The 24,346-nt window shown below is 42.0% G+C and overlaps 1 protein-coding gene across 1 annotated transcript in view; it reads right to left on the reverse strand.

Moving 5' to 3' along the window:
• doc2b (double C2-like domains, beta) overlaps positions 1-24,346 on the reverse strand; it is a 193,234-nt gene that overhangs the window by 34,014 nt on the left and 134,874 nt on the right. Inside the window, exons 4-5 of the mRNA XM_085421282.1 lie at positions 18,204-18,313; positions 12,226-12,352 (exon numbers count right to left, since the gene is read on the reverse strand). Of these exons, the coding sequence (XP_085277408.1) occupies positions 12,226-12,352; positions 18,204-18,313 (237 nt within the window). The remainder of the gene's footprint in view (positions 1-12,225; positions 12,353-18,203; positions 18,314-24,346) is intronic.

The raw sequence follows: 24,346 nt of genomic DNA on the forward strand, positions 1-24,346 counted from the left end.
CAGCTATGTTAGCATAACATAAACAAGCTAACTTTTTTTCCACTCGATAAAAGTTAACGTGAGTGTTCTCGGTGGTCAGAAACAAATGTAATCGCATGGCAGGATGCTGTAAAAGGAGAACAACTGAGATAATCCATCCACAATACGAGGTTAGTCATTCATATACTGCTGCATGGGCTGGGCTGTAGTTACATCCTAAGGTTTTAAAAACTGAGCTTAAATAAATGATTAGCGGTAATAAAAGCCGAGGGAGGTCAACAGGGATCACTGACTGTTTTAGGAGCTTTTTGAGATCAAATAGAAGAAAATACATAACATTAAACATGTTAACAACACAAAAGCCATATTAAATGCAGACTACTTTAGACCCGGAAGTAGGATTCGTCGCGTCATCACTGAACAACCGGATTGCAGGCGGAGGTTTGCCCATCTCTGTTAATGACTAACCTCGTATTGTGGATGGATTATCTCAGTTGTTCTCTCGACTGAAGTTTGGTCCGTTTGCAGCATCCTACCGTGCCATTGCATTTGTCCGTAACCATCGGGAACCCTCACATTAACTTTTATTAAGTGGAAAAAAGTTAGCGTTCATCCTCCAGCTTCACTGTGTTTATGTTATCCTAACATAGCTGTGTCACTAGCGATCACGTAGAACATCGTTATATACCAGCTAGTCCAACTTCAGTAACCCTACAAACGTCACTGCTGTTTAGTTTTCTGTCTTCATTTATGTTGGAAGTGATAGCAGAGCTGTACGTTTAATTTTTCAGAAATCTCTCAGTCAGAACATGCTATATCATGTTTAGGTAGAAACTAGCGAGCTAACTTCCTGCTAACTTCTAACTCCTTAGCTGTAATGCTCCGACAATCCACCAAGCTGTGCAGCTTCATAGCTTACCAAAGTTGTACTAAAACATTTTGACAGATTTTTGAGCGCCGTGTACAATCGGTTCAAGGTCAATAAGCACAACCAGAATTCATACATAAGGCGCACTGTCTATTTTATTTTAAGTGTGCCTTATAGTCTGAAAAATACGGTAGATAAGAGTGTTTCAGAGGGACCGCTTAGGTAAGACTGCAATAGTTTGTACATGTGCACAGGAGGGATAGTGGATACATTGGACAAAGGATGTTGTAGATGGGTCTTCCAGGCAGGAAGAAAAGAGAAAGCCCACAGGGAATATTCATAGATGTAGTGAGGAGGATTTGCAGAGGGTTGGTGCGACAGAGGAGGATGCTGGCACTATTTTCTTTCCTTTTCATCTCACACACCCCAAAAATCACTATATGATGAATAAATCTGTTACTTAATTTTCAAAATGTCAAACAATCCCTTAAACAGGACTTTACAAGCCAACTGATGGCATCACAATGACAATATCCATCTTTTATATACCATCTTTGTATGAAATACTAGAGAAGAAAAACAATGGCAAAATGGTTTGAGTATCTTTGCTTGGATCAACCATGGGGTGAAAATTCTTTCTGATAGTAACACGCATGTGTAAGGTGCTCATGCAGGTGTGAAACAGATTAGAAGCAAATAAGGGAACAGCAGCAGGAAAGGAGCACCCACAGGAGAAGAAGGAAATCACAAAGGATGTGCAAATCCTAACTGCAACATTTTGGCTCAATTTTCATTTTTCAAACTAAAAGCAGCATATGGTTTAGTGGTTTTAGGGTTCCTAATACACTGGAGTGGTTTGAATGCAAAGCCTAAATGTAGTAAAAGCTTTTCAAACTAAAATTTATGGATGTCTCCTAAGATGTGACTCCTCGTGCAGCTTTTATGAATCCCCGTTTCCTTTTTCTATTAATCTGTTCAAACATAAAATCAATTAACATAACCAAACACACCGCCGTGCAGTGGTGTTTACTTTACATTTTCCAGCTACATGTACCATTGCCTCAGGGAAAACTCAATTATGATTGGCTAGAGGATGTCCATTAATTGAATTTAATGCACAGCATTACCGGATACCTCCGATGAGACCATCTCCACATCACTCTGAATGAAAGCAGGCACGGTGCTAAATAATACAGTGAAATATGTCTCACTCTGTGCTCGCTTCATTATTTTCTCCAATGACTGACAACAAAGCAGCGCATACAGTAGGTAGCAACCCAGCACAATAATATTCCAAGTGTATTGACTGGGTCCCAGGTATTACACAGCCCCTCAGGGGTTACCAGGGAAACAGAGGTATTACCAAGAAAAATGTCTGATCATATGCCAGGATAAAGGGGAGGGTGTCTTTGACTGGTTCACACTATTCTCCCAGTAATCAATTCAAAAATTTAGCCATGCACTTTAAAGTGAAACCCCTTCCCACAAGCCTCCATCTTTTCGTATTATTTATGGTAACAATACAACAAAGAAATTCTGACATGCTAAGAGGAACACCAGTGTTAGTCTGTGACACAGGTCACGTCTGAATCTCTTTGAGAGAATGCGTGGGTAGTTCAGGATTTGAGGCTTTAAATGTGTGCAACAGGAAGATGGGTTGAAATACATCTCCTGCCAATGTCCTGGTAGGATCTCTTAGATCAACACCTCTCTGAAAACAGTGGGGCGCTAACTATTGTGCTGATGCAAGAGAAGCGGCTGAGGCATACAGAGCACTGGCATTCACACACATATTCCACGCAGAGAGGATAAATAAAGCTGTGCCCGTAACAGCAGAGGTAAAAACAGGTGAGAGAAATTGTTGCTCAGAGGCTTAAGAGGAATATTTAGGCTTCTCAGTCTCTGGTTCTCTCGCCTTTAAGGAAAAAAAACACAAAGCGCCTCGTTTGTACTTGTACTAATGTGATTATCTCCTCATTCAAACTTCAGTTCCCACGTCTGGCTGGAAATGCTGAAAAATGTCCATGTCTGCAGTAGATTTCAATGAGGTAAAAGCAGCAGCCTCGAACAAATGAAGCCAAAGCTCAAGGGAGAAAAAATGCAGCTCTCTGAACCGTCACAAGAGGCTGCCCCCAAAAACAAGACAATGCCACAGACATCAGATCAAAACAGTGAAGCCAGCATAGGAGCATCTTAAACCTGTTTTTCTTGAAATGGCCACCGGGGGCAGACTGCTGAGGTTGCAAAAAGACTTAAAATTGTACAAGTATATGGGAAGAGGCTCCTCCCTTCCCTTGGTTTAGGTTTCACTTTTTCCAAACTCGACTAATATCTAGCAAGTGTTTGCGGACAAGTCAGACTCCATCTTCTATGCAAACTATCTCGACTGGTTTTCTTGTTCAGCATCCAGTTTGCAAATGATTTCATCCAATGACAGCCAACAGTTTTCAGGAACTACTCAGAAATTGGTGAATACACGTATTTTCCTGCGGTTGCCAGATAGTTGGAGCCTTGTGTAAGTGAATGATTAGCTGTTTGGAGTTTTTAAATATTAAACAGCTAACATTGTGGTTCATGCATTTTAACAACAAACTGGCAGGCTAGCCTCTGACTTATCATTCCAAAAAAATTGAAGATAACAAATTGATAAAATTCACTGAAGTTTCCAACCAACTGTAAAGATGTCTCCTTGAATGTAAAACTATATAGTTTGCGTAAAATATAGCATTAAGAACACTAACATATCGGTGTGGAAGTGAAGTGTTAGAACCCCTGGATGTCAGAAATGTGAGAAAACCTTGTCAGAGAGAACGGAAAGATAAAGGTCTGTAAGGTATTTCATGTTCTAAGTTGTACAGGCCATCACATCCATCATTATTAACACTGTCACCCTTTAGCCACATGTGCCATACTCTTTTGTGGCTGAATGCTTTCAGCAAGCATTTGGCGTGATGCCGTAGTAACTGTTTCCAGGAAAGACAGATCAACGGCTTTTAAACACGGGCTTACATAATGAAACAAAATACAATTTGAAATTACATAAAATGTGGCAACAGGGTGAGCTACAAATTTGAGGCCTTCTATTACAGCTAAGCCTTTCATTGTCCAACTGAGTTGAGGGAATACAGAAATGTATTGTACAGAGACACTGATCCAAGACTCATTGCCAGATTAGGCTGCTGGCTTCTACTGTTCTTGCCGTCTCCTGGTGCCAGTGCTCATTGCAGATCCAGAGTCCAGGCTTGGAGACTCATCCATTAAATTGAAAATGGGCAATTGGTCAAACTCACAATGTTGGCAGGCACAGCAGTCCAGCCTCATTGAAATTACCAAAACATACAAAGTGTTCCTCAGTCTTTATGTCAGCATGTACAAAATATTCATTGGTTCTATATTCTAATAGATGAAGTGCTGCCTTGAATATAGCGTTGTAAGAGCTTTTAAATTAAGAATTCTTCATGTTTTCATGTCTGAGTGTCATTTGTAAATGTGTATACAAATGGTTTGCAAACCTCCAGCAAACACTCACTAAACTGATTGGGGGAAAAACTTATATATTCTTTGTGACTAAGGTCACCCACTGATCTCTAACACTGTGCAATTAAGTTCTAAGGGGAAGATGTCTGAAATTTAAAAACACTACAAAATCATAGTATTTACAAAGATTTTAGTAGTTTTCTGTTGAAGAAGGTAAAACAGTAACAACTTTATTTAGCCACTGTTAGCTGCTGTTAGCCGCTGTTAGTGAAACTATATTTGTAGTAAGGGTGTAAGATTTCTCCAAGCGTTTATTCACGCTTGGTGAATAAACTCTCATATGTTGTCAGACTGTAACTGACTACACGAGACTTGAGGAGGAGGAAGTCGACACATTTTATTAAGATCATGATCGCGTTGTCTCTTTCCTTTGCATTTTAATTTCTTTGTTGTCCCTCCACTGCACTCGAATGTCTACACCTTTTTTTTTCTTCTCTTTTCTGCCTTTGGTGTACTACATTATATATTTGGCCAGTCTCTAGCCAGACACGTAAAACGTTACTAGTCAGAAGGGAGGTATCCTTTCCGACCACTGTATTCAAATATGGTGAAGTAACATGGCTGCTTACATGAACCACAAATCTCCTCCTATGTATTTTTAATAGATTCATTTTAAGTTTATGAGAATGCATCAGTTTGTTGGAAGATGAAATTACACACTAATCTATGTATATTCATGAATACAATATACATTTTCATAAGATAAGATAAGATAAGATAAGATAGAACTTTATTAATCCCTCGGGTGGGTTCCTCTGGGAAATTCGACTTCCAAAAAGCACAGCAACGACCAAAGTTACAGTTACAGAATTGTTGTGTATATATATATATATATATATATATATATATATATATATATATACACACACACACACACACACACACACACACACACACACACACACACACACACATACATATATAAATACAGAGACAAATATAAATAAAATATACAAGGGGGATAAATAGAATAAATAGGAATAAAAAATAAAAATACAAGTGAATTGCACATTTCAAGTATTGAGTCTATTGCACTGTTGACTATTTACAAAAAGTATTGCACAAGGTATTGTACAGTGAGGTGAAGAGGCACTACAGCTTAGTTGTTCCCCCCTCCTTTGTCCTCCTGTTTCCCCTCCCTCTCCCCTCCAGAGAGGAGTTAAACAGTTTGATGGCGTGTGGGACAAAGGAGTTTTTAAGTCTGTTAGTTCTTGTCTTTGGGAGAAGCAACCTGTCACTGAACAGACTCTTCTGATTGTTTATGGCCGTGTGCAGAGGATGCCCAGCATTGTTCATAATGTCCAGCAGTTTCTTTAATGTCCTTTTCTCTGCCACTGTCACCAGAGTGTCCAGCTTCATGCCGACCACAGAGCTAGCCCTCCTGATCAGTTTCTCCAGCCTGGATGAGTCCCTCTTTGCTGTGCTGCTCCCCCAGCACACCACAGCATAGAAAAGTACTCCAGCAACCACTGACTGGTAAAACATCCTCAGGAGCTTCCTGCGGATGTTAAAAGACCTCAGCCTCCTGAGGAAGTACAGTCGGCTTTGGGCTTTTTTATACAGGTGCTCTGTGTTGCATGACCAGTCCAGTTTATTGTCCACCCACAGCCCGAGGTACTTGTACTTGTTGACCACCTCCACCTCCTCCCCTTCTATCTGAACCGGCAGTGGACCTTCTCTGGACCTCCCGAAGTCCACAACCAGTTCCTTAGTCTTTGAGGTGTTGAGTTGCAGGTGGTTTGTGTGACTCCATGCGACAAAGTTCCTCACCAGACTTCTGTACTCCTCTTCCTGATCATCCATGATACACCCCATGATGGCCGTGTCGTCTGCAAACTTCTGAATGTGGCATAATTCAGAGTTGTAGCAGAAGTCAGAGGTGTACAGGGTGAAGAGAAGAGGGGACAGCACAGTTCCCTGTGGTGCTCCTGTGCTGCTGACCACAGTGTCAGACGTGATGTCCTTCAGCCTGACGTACTGTGGTCTGTCGGTGAGGTAGTCGGAGATCCAGGCCACCAGGCAGGGGTCCACCTCCATCCTGTTCAGTTTTTCCTGAAGCATACAGGGCCGGATGGTATTAAAGGCACTGGAAAAGTCAAGAAACAGTATCCTGACCGTGCCTTTTCCCTCATCCAGGTGTGAGTGGGCTCTGTGTAGGAGGTACAGGATGGCATCCTCCACTCCGACACCCGCCTTGTATGCAAACTGTAGTGGGTCCTGGGCATGTTGTACCTGTGGTCGGAGGAAGTTGAGGAAGAGCCGCTCTAGAGTCTTCATAAGATGTGACGTCAGTGCCACCGGTCGGAAGTCATTCAGCTCATTGGGCCGGTTCCTTTTAGGGACCGGGACGATGCAGGATGTCTTCCATAGGGCGGGCACTCTCCCCAGTCGCAGACTGAGGTTGAAGACTCGTTGTAGCGGCTCCCCAAGTTCAGCAGCACACGCCTTAAGCATCCTAGGACACACCTTGTCTGGGCCTGCTGCCTTTCTGGGGCGAAGCTTCCTCAGTTGCCTCCTGACCTGATCCACTGTGACACTGGGAGATGTTTGGGAGGAGGGGAGGGGGGGAGATGTCTTGCTGCTGAGAGAGGGATTGGAGGAGGGGGGTGTCATGGTGTCAGGAAGGGGGGGAAGCGAAGGAGGCAGGAGAGTGGGGAGAGGACGCTGTAGTGAAGGTGAGGGTGAGGGTGGGGGGGTTGTGGGCTGGTCAAACCTGTTGAAGAAGTTGTTGAGTTCGTTTGCCTTCTCCACAGTCCCCCCCACTGTGCTTTTCTTGGTGTTGTGGCCTGTGATGGTTTTCACACCATTCCAGACCTCCCTCATATTGTTCCTCTCCAACTTCTGCTCCACCTTCCTCCTGTAGGTGTCCTTTGCTTCCCTCAGGCAGCGTTTGACCCAGAATGACCCTGAAAAATGACCTTTAAGACTTTAAGGTTACATCAACGCTTTTCTGTGTTTTCTACCCAATCTACTGACTTTTATATAAGCCGAAGAAGCCAGTTAAAAGGCTCCACTGTCAAGACCATCAATAAGACAGGCAGTGTGAGCTGCTGGATGAGATGATTAAATGGTTGCTCTATTCTCCCCGGCACACAAAACAACTTCCTGTTTTCAGACAGAGCTCCTCATCCAAGCGCAAACAGAGCAGAAAGCTACCTGCCAGAACACCCTTTTCTCTTTTTAACCAGCAACAGTCATAGCTTCACTTCACTTTGCCTTGAAGCAATCTGTGTGAAAAAGGCCTATGAGGCCCTGTTACATGACATACGACAGGGTGGTCCAAAATAGCATGAATCTTATCTGAAGAAGAAATGAAACATTTGTCACCTTTGACGCAAATATCTGCTCTGCTTAAAAACCTATACAGCGATGATCTGAGCTACCCATCTTCTAAAATCAACTCTAGTTTTACTAAACGAATAGTAACGTAAATGAAAGAGCATGTCTGCTGTGCGTGGATAGGTATTCTTTGCTGTAGATAGCTGTTGTAAAGCTGCAGGCAGCAGTGTCATGCAGATATACCTGTGAGTCACGTTGTTTCATGTCAGCACTGACAGTATCTACTGATCACACTTTGCAATCCCTCATCTGGTTGTTATCTCTTAGACATGCAGATTTTTGCCACAAACATTTAGATGCAACGTTGCAAATTGTAAACTTACCCGCTTTACCTACTAACCTACTACTAAACTACTAACTAAACACAAATAATAGCATTTTTAACACTAATACTGCTTTCTGCTCCCGAAAATGCTCAAATCTTTGAATGGCAAATGACTACAAAACACTTTAAATGTGGTCATTTTTGGAAGCACTTACATAAACAAACCTCGGTACAAAATCAAAGCCCAGATTGTTCAATGAATAGTAGCTGTTTGGTCCCAGTTTATGCACAAGCATATTTTTCTATTTTTGGATGCTATTTCTCACTCCCACATAGACAACAAAGCATATGAGTGAAGCAACAGGAAGTTGTCTCTCCAAACACAAGACTGTGCTCCACACTCCAAATATGGATGGTCCAGAATTACACTGCATCCACTTTTTTTTTTAAAACCATAAACTGTGTAGGCATTTTCAAAAGGATATTCAATCACAGTTCAATGATACTTCACTCCACTCCCATGCTCTCATAACGCATAATCCACTCCCGCACCCCACTTATGGGCTCAAAACCCAAGGCTCTAATCTGTCATGTGCTTTAAGCTAAATCCTCGCGGGTCCTGTTGTTTCTTGCAATTACCAACATCTATTATATGGAGCACCATGCCATGCCCTGTTGGGAGCTTTTGTTATACTATTATAATGCACCACTTATTATCTGGATTTAGTATTACCAGATATTTAAATTTGTTCGCACACACATTCTGTCCCAGTGAAACTAATTAGAGTTACATGTTATCAATAAAACAGACCGCATGCCTTCCTTAATTACTCTCCGTGCAGAACTGTAGCTCAGGCTTTGACATGCAGCTGTGTATCTGAACAGAAACAGTGAAATGATTGCTAAACATCAGAAAATATCTGCTAAGTCTTCAGCTTTTGCTTCTTTACACTGCCTATTGTGGATTTTAAGGTTTGTTTTGGATGAATAAGCCAGATTGCAGGACTGATTTTATCCTGAGTTTAAGAGTTGGAAAACTCTGTTTATTTTTAAATGAAATCTGCACCCCCCCCCCAAATGTCTGCTAGTGATCCAAGAGTTTGGTTCAACTGATCAGCATTTAAAGATGTGTTTGCTCATTTGTTCTGGCTCTGAACTTTGACATGAGCAAATAATCGTATGCTTCTATGATGAGTTTTCCTAGGGTGCCAAATTGCGGCAGGTGTTAATTAGGGATGGGTACCGGTATCTGGTGCCTTTATGGCACCGGTTCTGACATAAACGGTAGTAACCAGACCGAAAAGCAGCGCACATTTCGGTGCTTTATTTCCTGAGATGTCATACACTTTGGATTCTAGCCAATCATTTTACCTTTCTGAGGATAGTAGGCGGGCCCAGGTACGTACGTTCTTTTAGAGCAGAGCTACAGATTAAAAATGCCCAAGGCGAAGCGGTCAAAAGTCTGGCTGTACTCCACAGCAAAATATGCAAACTCAGCAGCCTGCAACAAGTGCTTTAAGGTGATACTGTGCAAAGGAGGTAACTCCTCGAATCTGATGAAACACCTGGTGACGTATAGCGTTTTTTAAAAGCCGAGACATGCACCGTATTTGATAGCTTGCTGCAAGACCTCACACCGTGCACATCTACTGCGGGTGGGTTGCCTGTTATCGGACCCGGAGTTAGCAACATCCCCCAAGAACCCGAAGAGGAGAGTCCTGGCCCCTAGCCCTGCCAGTGTAGCAGAAATGATGATGGATGATGATGGCAGCAGCAGCCGTTCTTCTCTGAGTGAGTAGCTTAATATTGTTCGTGTGTAATTTACGTTGAGTAGGCTAACCACGTTATTAAACTAATGCATGTAAGGTGAACTAGCAAACACCGTCGTAGTTACATGCGGCTGTCTTCTTGTTTGATAGCAGATACTCCCTTCACTCTGGCCAAAAAGGCTAAAATGACCAAAGAAAAAGTGGAAAACAGCTAAACATGAGAGGTTTTTGGACAAAGTTTGTGTTTTTTTCCCATTGTTTAAGCACTGCTTCCAGCCAAGAGTGATACCATATATGACCTATAGCTGCAGAAAAGACTAACATTGTTATCTTTTTACATAAAAAGAGATAAGAGATAAGATAAGATACCTTTATTAGTCCCACGAGTGGGAAATTTTCAAAACAGCTAAACATGAGAGGTTTTTGGACCAATTTTGTGTTCTCCATTCTTTAAGCACCAGTTCGAGCACCGTTTAAGCACCGGCACCCTTTCAAAAGTACCGGTTTGGCACCGGTATCGGATAAAACCTAAACGATACCCATCCCTAGTGTTAATGAACGGTAGGACAGTGCACCACTATTTTGATAAATCTTCCTGAAAGACTTTTACATTCAAAACAAGGGTTTATGACCCTCTCTGAAATGGTTTTAGTGGTTCAGACTTTACCTTCAGGTGCATTGTTCCTGTCAACTGCTGTTTCTTAGTTGACATTACAAACTGATGAAACAGATACCTGAAAACACTTTACTAGCTGCTTCGTCTGGTTAGTGGGTATCAATTATTTCAGTTTTGAGAGTGCTAGGCCAGAAGAGCCAAGGTTTGAAGAGTCAGTGTGCTTATAAAGCTTTGAAAGTTACATAACCTGAACTTTATTGTGAACAAACCAAAGTCTTAACAAGCTCATTAAGGTCTGAGACCTCCGATCTCTTGGGGATACCTAAACAGTTTCTTTCCCTTTTTAAAAACCCCCCACCAAAATTAAACAACATAATGCACTAACTGTGATTAAAATGTGGATAATAACGGGTCACCTTTTACTTAATGCAAACTAAAGTTTGGTGCAGTTTAAAATTGCACAGGTTCTCCCACTTTTCCTAGGCATCAATGTCAAACGTAGGTGAAGGATAAAGATGTTTTGAAAGTTCACCGGCACGGACTGTGAAACCTGGGAGGTAAAAGCAGAGATCAAATCGGCACAGCATTATGAAATCAATTATTCATGCATGTTGAAGAGAGACGTCGTCAAAGTTACACCGCCTTGACGGCCCATCACTCCCGGTCAGATGGTCATACAGTGCAACAGATGTGGAAAATCAAGCTGTTCCCGTGCTGGTCTTTGTGAACATGAGCAAGCTTGCCAAGTCTAACCCACACTTGAGTCACTTAATACACTGAAAATGATGGACTGCTGCTGATGATTATGGTCTCGGCCTACACGTAAGATATTGCACTGAGCAGAGTATAATGTTGAGTATTACATGCTATGCAGTTACACTGTTACACACAAATAAATAATGAAAAAACACAATGACTTCAAGCTTACTGTTTCTCAAGGCAGTTTTATTTAATTAAGCAGGTCATGTCAGCTCTGCTCTGCTGACATGAGCTGTTTATCAGAAGTGTTAGCTTCTTTCTTATGATCAATTTATTTATTCACAGATTTGTATTTGAAGTGTTTTTCTTAGCAGAATAAAGTGACTCCACTGGAAATATACTGGAACAACCTTATGCTTTGTAATGATGACTAAATTACTCTTTAATCTTAAGCTAGGCAGATGTATACCGGACACAGTAAGGTTTACAATTTGGTCTAAGGATCCAAGAAGTAAGAAGTAATATGAAAGTAGGGTGAAACAGCAGTCTGGTCAAAACTGAGATACGTTGGCAAAAACTGCACCTGGGACAGAAATATGTTGCTTCTATGTGCAAAAAGAGGAAAAGTGAGCTTTACAAAGCAAGAAATATCTATCAGATTATTGCAGTAAAGATGTGAAATGTATGTTGTTGTTTTTCAAATCGAATTAGGTTAAACTGCCCACTAATTTGATAACTAAAGGGCTGTCACACCTATATTTGCATCTAAATTCAGTGTCACTTGTTGCATGGTGATTTGCACATTTGGAAAAACAAACATGGATTAGAATGTCATCAATGTAATGCAAATCATGTGTTTGGTTTTCTCTTCATCAGGAAGATTTTGTTTATTTATTTTTGTTATAATCGATAAAATGATACGATATGATATTCATATTCATACAGAACTTCTTGTTTGGTGGAAATTTTGACTTAAACTTCCACATGGCATTTAATAACATGTCTATCAGACAGCAAAGCCATGTCTGTAATATTGGCACAATCTTTAGGATCTAAAATGTTGTTGTGAGTACAGCCCCTCAAGAAACAACAACACGATCACGTTTAAACAACATAAAAATGCAGCTGTGTGTGTGGGATGGAGTGAACTTACAGGTAACTGTTTCTCCAGGCAGTTGTTGAAATTCTTGGTTTGATTGGGCTTCAGCTTCTTGAGAGGGATTCGCGTTTCCCCGATGAACTCGTTGTGGCGGAATTTGTCCTCATCACACACTGAAATCCTGAGATGACAAGAACAGAGAAGTGTAGGAGGACATGAGTAGAGCGAGGTTTAGGTTAGGCTTTGTTGCTGAGAGGAGGCTTAAAGCCATAAAACCAGTCATTTTCCACCATCCACCTTCACAGGGCTTCAATTTGTACTTTGTAGTCACAGCTGCTAAATCTGTAGGACCACAGCACTCAGAGCACTGAAGCTACAACCAAGTAGTTCTGCAGGGATCATTGTCAGACTCTATCAGCATGACAGGAAATGATGAGATAATTATACACGAGGACGCGTTCAACCGTGCACGGATCAAAAGATTCAAACATACTAAGATGGAAGGGGAAACTCTACGTGAGAAGATGTTGAGAAAAATTTGACATCATGTCAAAGTCATTTAAGACCCAGTCACGAATTCATCTTGAACACATCTCCATTTGCTCGTCTTATTTACTCAATTAGTGCAGCACGAATCGAACTGTGCTGTGGCGCATTGTCCTTTCCGCCTGTTTACTGATTTCTATTATGTGCCCACTTTGCATTTGTTTCCACTGAACACACAAACAAAACAAATCCTCTTTTCAGTGCAAGACGGCGTCCTTTCTTAACAACAATAAAGACGTGGATTTATAATATAACACAGTAGGCTACAGTCACAAAAGCTAATGATTGATGGGGAATCAAAAGGTCTCTTGCAGTCAAAAGGTGCACGGGGCCACAAAATGAGCTTTGTGTTTTACTGGAGATCTATATTCTTCGCCAGCATTTCATTAAGTTTATAATGAAAGCCAATTATTGGTGCTCCCTGCAGACCTATGCTTTCAATAAATGCAGAGCGCGCCCACCGCCCTAACATGACATGATTCACACTCACGGCTCCAGCATGCCTGTGTTGGGGAATACTGTTTGTTTCAAGTGCTTTTCCGCTGCATAATCAGCTGCAATACTGAGGAAAACATGCAGCCTTTAGGAACCGCACAGCGTTAGGATGTTGTATGTATGTTAATATGCATCACTAATACAGTAGACTGTATGGGACGTGATGCAATCAGACTCTCAGTGAAAATAACTGGACAGGTGCTGAATTCAAATTTCAGTTTCCAAGAAGAAATAGGTTGCGCTGTTTTGGAAGCATGGATGCTTTTCTCACAGTCTATTGTTTCTGGAAAATGGTTAATAAAGGTGTTTTCTGTGTGTGAATAGATCTTTTGGCTTGTGTGCACAGTGTCTGTCACATCTCATCTCTGCTACATTTGCTTCAGGCCTTCATTGTTGTTGTGGCATTCAGTCCAGTAACAATACAGTATTTTTTTTCTGCTCCGCAACACAAAATAATCAGCAAAATACAGTCACATATTTGCAGCGTGTCGATAAGGTTGACAGTCGGTCACTGCAGTCCAGCAATTACTCCAGCTGTCCCAGAAGTACAGCGAGCGCTTTGCAGCTTATATTGTGTAGTAGGAAAGCATGTTTTCACAAAATACATTTAAGCTATTAGAAGTAATGCAATAAAACTTTTGCAAACATTCTGTGATGATTTGGTAGTTACTTGTGTAAACTTATGGAGGTGATAAAAAATGTTTTGTGTCCCTTGTTTCTGTCTTGTTTGCTGGACAAATGGAGGACAAAGTGACAGGCCTAAAAAAACAGTATCTGAAAGTCACGTCCTGAGGAAATGCGAAAAAAATACAGCAAACACCTGACATAGAACCAGCGAGATGCATCGGGCTCTTCAGCTGATCCACCTACTGTTTGTTTATGCCTCATCAGAAATGGCCTCAGTGGAAGGGGAGCAGTGAAGAAGCCATTCTTGAGGAAGGGAAACAGGAAGAAAAGAGGTGAAGTTTGCCAAATTAAACAAGAACCAGACTGATCATCAGGTCTTACAGAGGAGGTCCAGAGAAGGTCAGGAGAGCGATATGACTGTGAGGGTCTAGAGCCACCTGAAAAACATGGCGTCTGTCGTGGTTTGGGGCTGATTTCAGCCATTGGTGCAAAATTCAATAGAATTATAAACGCAAAAAGGAACCATCTGATTTTAATCCATCACACAATACCATCATGAAAGACTAAAAAACTACTTGGATAGAAGAAGACACAGAGGAACACTATCAGTCACAGACTGGTCTCCTCAGAGCCCAGATTTCAACGATACTGAAGCAGTGTGGGATCGTGACAGACAACAGAAGAACAACCAGCTAAAATTCAAAGAAGAGCTTTGAATGTCCTTTAAGAAGGCTGGAGACCCAGTCCTGAAGACTACTTAAAGAAATTGTAAGAAAGTTCGACTGTGTTGAAGAACAAAGGTCATCATACCAAATACTGAAAAGCTCATTAGAACTGTAGCTTATACTGTAGCTTCATGCATGCTTGCATGTTTCAATAAATCATTGCACCCATTTCTAATCTTCCTAGATAAATATGAAGAAGTTTTTGCACAGTACTGTATCTAGATAAACATTGTATTTAATGGCAAAATGTTAGCAGCATAAAACATTCCCATTAGTGTTAACTGATTGTAAGAAGAGAGACTTTCAGAGAAACCTCACTTCTTAGCACGGGCTTGCTTCTTAGTAAGCGCTTGCTTCTCAGAATGGGCTGGAAATCTTTGAAGACATTTTGAACACCGCTTTGTCGTTTGGCATCTGTGCCCTGACATATTGGGTTATGGCATTTGTGAGATCTGTCTGTCACCACCAGTTTCTCATGTTTTAAATAAGATTACAGCTGTGAAGAGGAGTATTTTACCCCAAACAACAGTCGAGGTTTTAGTGAAATTAGAAAAAGCAGGCAAAAAAAAAAAAAAAAGAAGTTACAGTTTAACTAAGTTCAACAACCTCAACAATTACAATATCTCCCTATGAGGAGCACTTGGCAACTGTGGAGAGGGCGAACTCCCTCTTGACAGGAAGAGACCTCCAGCAGAGCCCAAAAGGACATAAATAGGGATCTTTAATAAATTAAGTCCCAAAGGTAACTTGAGGTGTGAATACCAGACCTTCAAAGAGAAAACAGTTAAGTGGAGATTATGTGATTATGTGCAAAATATCCACTTCCACATGGAAACACAAAAGATGATTTCAGCACTGTCAAGGGCAAGAAAACCCTATTACTCTAAAAAAATATAGAAATGATGGCCAATCAGAAGTCTGGAGATAATGGTTATTATTATCAAAGTTGAACAAAGAGCGAGAAGTCTTACGTTTGGAGAAAATCGTCTCATGCTAACAGTAACATGGTGCAAGTCTGTTGTCGAAAAACAAGATAAACATGCACATGCACAGTAAACAGTATTTACATGTGGACAATGCTCTAAAAATTGGGCGCCCTTTCAATGAGTGCATGTCAAATGTCGGCTCAAGGGGTCAGTTTAGATTCGTGGGTGGACCTCGGCATGCTGCTAACGGAAAAACAACTTTTGCAATGCTTTATTTTACAAGGGTGTATTTTAATATAAAACATGTAAAACATCCCTAACCACCCAGACTAGTGGGGACTTTTTCCAGCTTTTTGAAGTAGAAACACACCTGTGTGTTATTTCAGGAACAACACTTTTTTTCAGAGAGGAGGAACAAGCAAACCAAAAGGATCATTAAGCTGAGGACTTGTTCCACCCACATTTATCTTGAGGAAGTGAACTGGAGGACAAATCGATGGAGCCGGTAAATGAAATGCTGTGAAAGTCCCTGAAATGTTTTCACGGCATTCCAGCACATAACATTAACTCTAGAAACACATTTGCGACTGGGGTGCTTGGGGGTAAGTGAAGACAAAAGCAAACTGAAATCCTCCACTGCATACGGCCCACCTGGGATGTACGAAATGATTATGCATATGATTGCATAACCTACCTCCGCCACTTGATTGTACAGTGTTAACACTTTGGTAAAAATACAGGAGCAAAGAATGGTGAAGTAATAAAAACAAAGTGCTTTCATTGCATAAGGGCACCGCATTTATCTCAGGAAGATGGAGTTTTAGTGTGTTCTCAGGTGTTGTAGTGAAACACAAATAACCAAACAAACAGGAAGTCCTCTCACCCAAACAGAAGTGCTATTTGGAAATCTGACAAATAAAGGATTTCCCAACTGTTATTACGATCTGAAGCTATTCCAGACTCGGCATGCAAACTCGCAGTAAAAAGGAAGAAAGAGGAAAAGCAACATCATCATTCACTTCTGCTTGAGAGGCTGTGGTTAAACACAGGCTGTAATGTAGTTAGTCTAAAACAGAAACCAAGAAGAAGAGAAACTGTCAAACATCACTGCTCCCTGAAAATGATCTTCTGAAGCCTTTAAAAACAGATCCACGTCAGCTAAGCACACCAAAACAACAAAAGACAGATTTATTCTATCCCTCTCTGCCTTTCAACTCTCCCTTCTATTTTTCTTCTTGTTCACTACACACACCCTTTCCCCCTTATATCCGTCCTTATAAGATGTGTTTGTTATTTTCTTACTTTGTCTTCTATTTCCCCTTCACTTCCTTTCGTTCTTTGGTTAAGTTTTATTTTCTTCCATTTTCTTCCTCTTGCCTATTATTCCTCTATTTTCATTTTTCTCTTCCTTCCTTGTATCTCTTGCTACTTCCTTTCTTCCTTGTTCCATTCCTTGCTTACTCTGTTCCTTCCTTCCTTTGGCTCCTTCCCTTTAAACCTTCTTCCACCCTTCCCCATTTTTTCCTGCCTCTTCCTTTCTTCCTTCTCTTCTTCCTTGCCTCCTTGGTTCCTTTCTTGCTTTCCCTGCTGCTTCTTTCCTTACATTGCTTTTTCCATCCATCCATCCCTCTATTCATCTTTCCTACCTGTATTCCTTCCTTCCTTACCTCACTATGTAATGCTCCCTTATTTTCTTGCTTCCTTACTCGTTTACCCTTCTCCTTCTTTTTTGGGGTTTCTTCCTTACTTCCCTTTAACTTCTTTCATCCCACACCCCCCTTCCTTCCTTCCTTCCTTCCTCCAACGCCCCCTTTCTTCCTTCTTTCCTCCCTCCCACACCCAGTTCCTTCCTTCCTTCCTCCCTTCCTTCCTTCCTTCCTCCCTTCCTTTCTTCCTCCCAAGCCTCCTTCCTTCTTTCCTTCCTTCCTCCCACACCCCCTTCCTTCCTTCCTTCATTCCTTCCTCCCACGCCCCCTTCCTTCCTCCAACACCCCCTTCCTTCCTTCCTCCCACACGTCCTTCCTTCTTTCTTTCCTTCCTTCCTCCCACACGTCCTTCCTTCCTTCCTACCCCCATGCCTCCTTCCTTCTTTCCTTCCTTCCTCCCACGCCCCCTTCCTTCCTTCCTCCCACACCCTCTTCCTTCCTTCCTTCCCTCCTCCCACACGTCCTTCCTTCCTTCCTCCCATGCCTCCTTCATTCCTACCCCCATGCCTCCTTCCTTCCTTCCTCCCACGCCCCCTTCCTTCCTTCCTCCCACACCCCCTTCCTTCCTTCCTCCCACACCCCCTTCCTTCCTTCCTTCCTTCCTTCCTTCCTCCCACACGTCCTTCCTTCCTTCTTTCCTTCCTTCCTTCCTTCCTTCCCTCCTCCTACACGTCCTTCCTTCCTTCTTTCCTTCCTTCCTTCCTCCCATGCCTCCTTCCTTCCTACCCCCACGCCTCCTTCCTTCCTTCCTCCCACACCCCCTTCCTTCCTTCCTTCCCTCCTCCCACACGTCCTTCCTTCCTTCCTTCCTTCCTTCCTTCCCTCCTCCCATACGTCCTTCCTTCCTTCTTTCCTTCCTTCCTCCCTCCCATGCCTCCTTCCTTCGTTTTATTTCTTCATTTGTATCCATATGTCCAACCACTCCTTTCTTCTTTTTTCCACATCTTTCATCCCTTTCTTCTCTTTCCATTCATTAAGTGGACACACGTGAGTAGCACTGACAGTACCTGAGTGTTTTGCGGACCATATCCTCATCAGTGATGCCGTAGTAGGTCAGGGTCTCATTCCAGACTGGGTTGAGTGTATTGTGCAGGGTCTTGGTTCTGAGTTTATTGGCCTGAAAGACAAACAAGGAAGACTGTGATTAAAAAGAGCTGAACATCATTCATGAGTGAAAAACACTGAGCTCCTCCTACAGCTCAGGAGAGCTCATTCCTCAGGTGTCATTTTCATTGAAGAACTGACAGAATTATATAAACATCCTTGAAAACGTACAAAGCCTCTCTGCCAGGGTGAAAATTTGTCAACGCGTTGATGTCTGGTGCCACGCATGCAAACACGAGCTCGGTGCTGCTGCATACTGAACGCTGTCAGGAATGAAATATCAGCAGCAGACTGCATTTACATGAAGTGACAGGCATAATCAAAGCATGGCAGGAAGTGGGTAAAAACACTGAGAACAATGTGATGAATGCTCTGAAGTTAAAAGATAGACACCATGGTTGTTCTGGCTCAGTGTGATTCTGTTTCTGTCAACAGCACATTTTTGAGAAAACAATTTTCCAGTCACTGACCTTTCACTGGGATTAAATCTTTATACTTAAAAAACAGTCTGAAACAAAAACAAATGCACCACCTAACCAGCTAATACCATACACAACTTTAAATTAATATTTTCATAACTGATGCCTGCTGTGAGTGTATGGCACTGAAGTCAGGAGGTGAAGAGCTAAGATTAGGTCAGTACAAAGACACGGTGGTCGAAAACATACACTGTATATAAAAGATGGATCCAGGCACAGTGACAACTCCTACTACTGTTTTGAATCCTGGACTTAAACATATTTGCCATATTTTTTCAAACCAGATATCACAATTGACATGACAGGGCTTGTTAGTCACAAAGAACCCACAATGCAAACAGCACATACTGCTTTCTTGTCCTTTTTGACTGCAATGGTGAGCATAATCTACAAAATATGTTTTAACTGACATCTGAAACCTCAAACACAAGTTCATAATCACATCAAGTGTTTTTGAACTTGTGTTCAATTTACATTTTCAGTTTACAGATTTAAAGTCATGAAAGAGAAGCCCCTTCACATTTATAGCTCAGGTGCTTGGACCGGTTCTTCTATAGCGCCTTTTTTGACATTCAAAGAGCTTTGCACAGCTCGCCTCATTCACACAGGCACTGCTTTCTATCTAACATTAACACTGCATCAGAGAGCAACTTGACGTTAGTATTTTGCCCGAGGATATTTGGCATGCAGACTGGAGCAGACAGGGATCAAACCACCAACCTTCCAATTAGTAGATGACCTGCTCTACCACCTGAGCTACAGCCACCCCATCAAAGATTCTTTGCTGCAAGCTGAAATTGATGAAGCACTAACACATATTATGCTACTCCTGATAGTCTTTTAGTGAGGTGGCCTGAGTGCTTCCTTTGTTGGGAAGCTTTCCACACATGTTTAACCTGTAAGCCTCGCCTGAGTGGGCCAGAGGCAACAAGATTAGCCTTCACCTGCAGAAGGGTTACAGCATATTCATCTTGAATCATACTTGGTATTAATGTCTGTCTCTCTTCCACAGCATGTCTTTTATCCTTCAGTCTTCCTTCTCGCTCCCCAACCGGTCGCAGCAGATGGCCCCGCCCCTCCCTGAGCCTGGTTCTGTCGGAGGTTTCTTCCTGTTAAAAGGGAGTTTTTCCTTCCCACTGTCACCAATGTGCTTGCTCATAAGGGGTCATATGATTGTTGGGTTTTTTCTCTGTATGTGTTATTGTAGGGTCTGCCTTACAATATAAAGCACCTTGAGGCGACTGTTGTTGTAATTTGGCGCTATATAAATAAAACTGAATTGAATTGAGCTGATCTTGGCTGCAGTGTCCCCCAATGGCTCTCTTCAATTCTTTGGGCTCTAAGCTGATCTTGTTTTTTGTACACTTGGATAAAAGAATCGTGTCTGGATAAGTGTAGTTACTAACACCTCTTCTAGGAGAAAGCTCGGTGCAACGGTCAGGTCAGGTTCTTGGCAGTTGTTCTTGCCTTTGGAGCCTCGTCTACTTCCAAATTTCTAAAATCTAAAAACTTTGAGTGGCTGCACCCGGTGTGTATTAGCTTTGACCTTCTTAAAAACTGTTTATAGCACCGGCTTTACATACAGGTCTCGACAAGCAAAACTTTCAAAGTTATTTTTAAAGCTTTGAATAAAAGCATTTTCTGCTCTTTCACAGAGTCTGACAAGTAGCTTCAGCTGAAGACATTAAAGCAGAATATATTTTTGAGTTTGATGAATAGATCTGAATGCTTTCTTTAAAACTTTTCATCTGAGTTTGACAAAAGCACATTTTCTGGCACACAACTTGGCCCTTTTAGTTTTCTTTCACTGCTCTCGTAACAATGTTTTTGGCTCCAATTCAGTGAAAAAGCCTTAAAAATATACTGCACTCTACCTGCTTAATGCCAAGCGGCAGACAGACGCGGTCAGACATTTCCCTCAGGAGGTGGTGAGGAACAAAACAGAGCTAAAATAAGTGTGTACAGACATGTGCTGCTAAAGGTGACACATTAAAAGATGTAAATCTGTGATCAAAGTACTTCAAGTACAAATCAGCCGTTGCTCCTTCCACTGGGTGTATGAGACATGAGTCCAAACGTCAGACAGTGGCTTGTTTAGTAAGATCTGCATCGCTGTTTATTGGAGCAGCCATCAGACGTACACTTTGTCACTTCATCGATTGCAAATTAGCAAGGTGATGAAAATCGCTGTGACAAGTGACGCGGCTTTATCGGCGGAATATTGTTTGGGGAAATCCTGGGAGCACGCTGCTGACATGAGGATGGAGACCCTGTGCCATGTGTGAGGACATGTGAGTTTGTTGAATTTAATCAATTAGCTGCTGTGATTATTTGCAAGTCTGATGGCAGGGTTCCACATAACAAGGCTCTCGCTGATTGTTTCTCCCTCAATCAGCGGTTGTTTCCCCCGAGGAAGGCTGTTGAATAGGCACACACACACTATGTGTGTATACACACACACACACACACACACACACACACACAGTGACTGTTCAAAATTATTTTTTTAAGGCTGATAGCAACATGTTTTATAAAAAATCATTTTAATAAACTCGTTTAATTTAATTTGAAAGCTTTCATGGTTTTCATTAATTATTCATGTATTTCCTCCCTTCTTTCTGTTGTTCCAGATTTTTGATCTTATTGAATAAAATGTCTCTGAAGCATTAGAGTAGTGCACCGGATGCCGAACAAATGAATGGAATCAGACAGATTGTGGGAACGTGGGTACTGATGGTTAAAAATATACTGCGTAATTCAAAAGTCTTCAAATCAAATTCAGCAAAGGTTATTTGTTCTGTCCTCATAATTTTCCACTACTGTTGCACGGCAACAAAAATGCTAACTGATTACCAGTACAGCACACAGACTGTATAACAAAGATGGCTGTAGTCACTGTGACATCACCTTTCACTATCTTGGTATTTTGGATTTGGACATGATGACAAAATGCTGAATCTGAGTGAGAATAGAGGGACACCACACTCATAGGGTAACACGCTGTCATGGTCCGGGTTAGTGCGGCTCCGCCCCACGTGCTGGTGATTCCACCTCGGGGCGGAGCCGCCGCGCCTCCTTGTCATCACCTCAACTGCGAGTAATCAGGTTGCGGGCTTTTTATGACCAGCGTTCTCATGCACTCCCCGCCAGAACATCTACTAAATCACTATCTCCTGGACGTCAGTGCTTTCTACTGTCACAGCTGCTGTTTATCCGCTGGTCAGCTCGCAGCTTCTCCATAACTCTTTACCTGCCTGCCCCCCCGCTTGGCCTCGGAAATTAACGGAGCTTCTTCCTGGACTCACCTGTTCTCGCACCCGGACCACTACCCCCCCTTCCACGCTTTGTTTTCGCCTGCATCCAATGACTGTAAGATCTCTTTTCCCTGCCTTCATCTCACGGTTCCTGCTCCGGATGTTACCCGGTGTCAGGTTCCCCCCTCCGGTCCACGACAGCCCCAAGACTCCCTCACGGACCCCACTCCCCTGGTAACCCAGTGATAACTCAGCATTCCACTTTTAGTTTGGATAGTTCAGTCCGTCAGTTTGTGGTGTCTCTCTATGTGTGACTTTAAAGCGCCTGAATTCTGCTCGTAGATTAACAGCATATTTCTGTTCTTAGTATCTTCGTGAAAGAAGAAGTAGTATTGCGTTCATAGTATTGCGTTCATAGTATTGCGTTCATAGTATTGCGGCTGAGTGCCCGCTCACAGTATTTATCCCCTCAAGGAGTTAAGTTGTTTTTGTTTCAGCGAGGCAATGCTAATTCTGCCTCCCGTAACGTATTAAATATTCTGTCTTGCCTTTCTTAGATGTGTTTAGATGTGTTCAGCATCCTTGTGCATTTAGTCTTGCTCTTTGAATTCTGTAATAAAGTTAACTTTGCTCACAGTTCCTGCGTAACTGAGTAGTGTCCGCATCCGAGTCCATTTCCTTGTGTTTGGCTGCTTGGCCGTGACACACGCTTGTTAATCACATATTCAGCTTTATTTATTGTTCTGAGTTAAATCCAATGAGGGCTGTCAAATAAATGCTCTTTATGCTGCAAAGAGAACTTATCAGTTGCAGTCTATCATGAATACTAATGAGATGTTAACAGGCCTTGGCCTTGGCAAGTTGAATGGCATTATAGAACCTTCAGCACCACTCATTAAAAGACTGAAGTGAGTATATGTATATATTTGAGGGCATATGTACGTTTTTGACCGAGTGTGGATTAGAGAAACTCCAATCTAATTTTCATGCCCGTGTGTGCAAACTTCTTACCACAACTGTATATAAAGACTCTACATGCCACCGCAACCCAGGGACACACAGAGGTGTTTACCAGCACAGTATTTGCATATAAGGTGTGCAGATACTGTGCATACCTTACAATGGTAAATTTCAAAACTATTTTCCAGTATAGGAGCAGAAAATGTACATGAAATATAAATAAATATGGGAATGAGTGATAACAGCTCCTCCTGCATTATGTGAAAGTCAAGGTGTTGTTGTTTTTGGTGGGGCACCTTGACTTTTCTACAAGCTTCTCATGGGAGTTACTAAGTGGATTGTTGACAGGATATGAAGAGCAGAGGAAGTGGTCAGCTGAATTTCAATGCAGTCATATACACTGACTTGTGAGCAGGCATGTTGTTAAAACACAGTGAAGCAGCTAGATCTGAGGGTGTGATTTAATTAAAGGTTTGACTGGTTCAGATCCCTGAAATAAAGAAAAAAAAACTTGGAGTTAGAGTGCTGCTGCTGGCTTTATCCACAGCCATGAAAGAAAGCAGTGAATTAAATAGATAATGAGTCCATTTGCAGAGGAGCTGTAGCTTTCTATTCCACACGTGTGATCAGCGTGCATTAATGGGGAAATAATTCACCGCCACCACCTGCTCATAGATGGAGGGCGGTGCTACAAATCAGCAACTGGTGTCACAAACATTTCCACTGTAGAGGCTAAAAAGGCTTTGCTCCATAGCTGATTATTCCAGCGTTTTTGCATGGATGTATAGATTGATAAGCTATACTTTAACTAGTTTTGTTTAAAAAGCCTGCACACCTGAATGAGGCAGAGAGAGAAGTAACAAGGCAAACGCAGAGGCCTGTCGAGCTGCAGATGTGCGCTGCAGTTTTATCACAGTTCAGTAATCGGCGCCCAAAAATTGCTCGTTTAAAACTCTGACATCTGTTATTTTTCTATAAAACTATTCAAGCTGAGAAAAATCTCACTGACATCGTCTTATTTATACCGCTTTATGCCCAACAGTGAATATGCTAATACTCAGTGGAACCAAACAACTAAACACAATAATGGCATAATGATGCACATTTTCTACACCATTAAACTTAAAGAGGAATTCCACTTATTTAGAAAAGGATGGTCTAAAATCAAAGAAGAAGAGACAGAAGTGGCTTTGCTTTCATTTGTTCCTTTTTGTTCCTTGTCATTCAGGGCGATCGTGGCTCAAGAGTTGGGCGATCGTGGCTCAAGAGTTGGGAGTTCGCCTTGTAGTCGGAAGGTTGCCGGTTCGAGCCCCGGCTTGGACAGTCTCGGTCGTTGTGTCCTTGGGCAAGACA

The sequence above is a fragment of the Rhamphochromis longiceps genome, linkage group LG10 (genome assembly GCF_057381845.1).
Source record: "Rhamphochromis longiceps isolate RC_006_pf linkage group LG10, R_longiceps_female_GT1.1, whole genome shotgun sequence".
In the NCBI taxonomy this organism is placed as follows: domain Eukaryota; kingdom Metazoa; phylum Chordata; class Actinopteri; order Cichliformes; family Cichlidae; genus Rhamphochromis; species Rhamphochromis longiceps.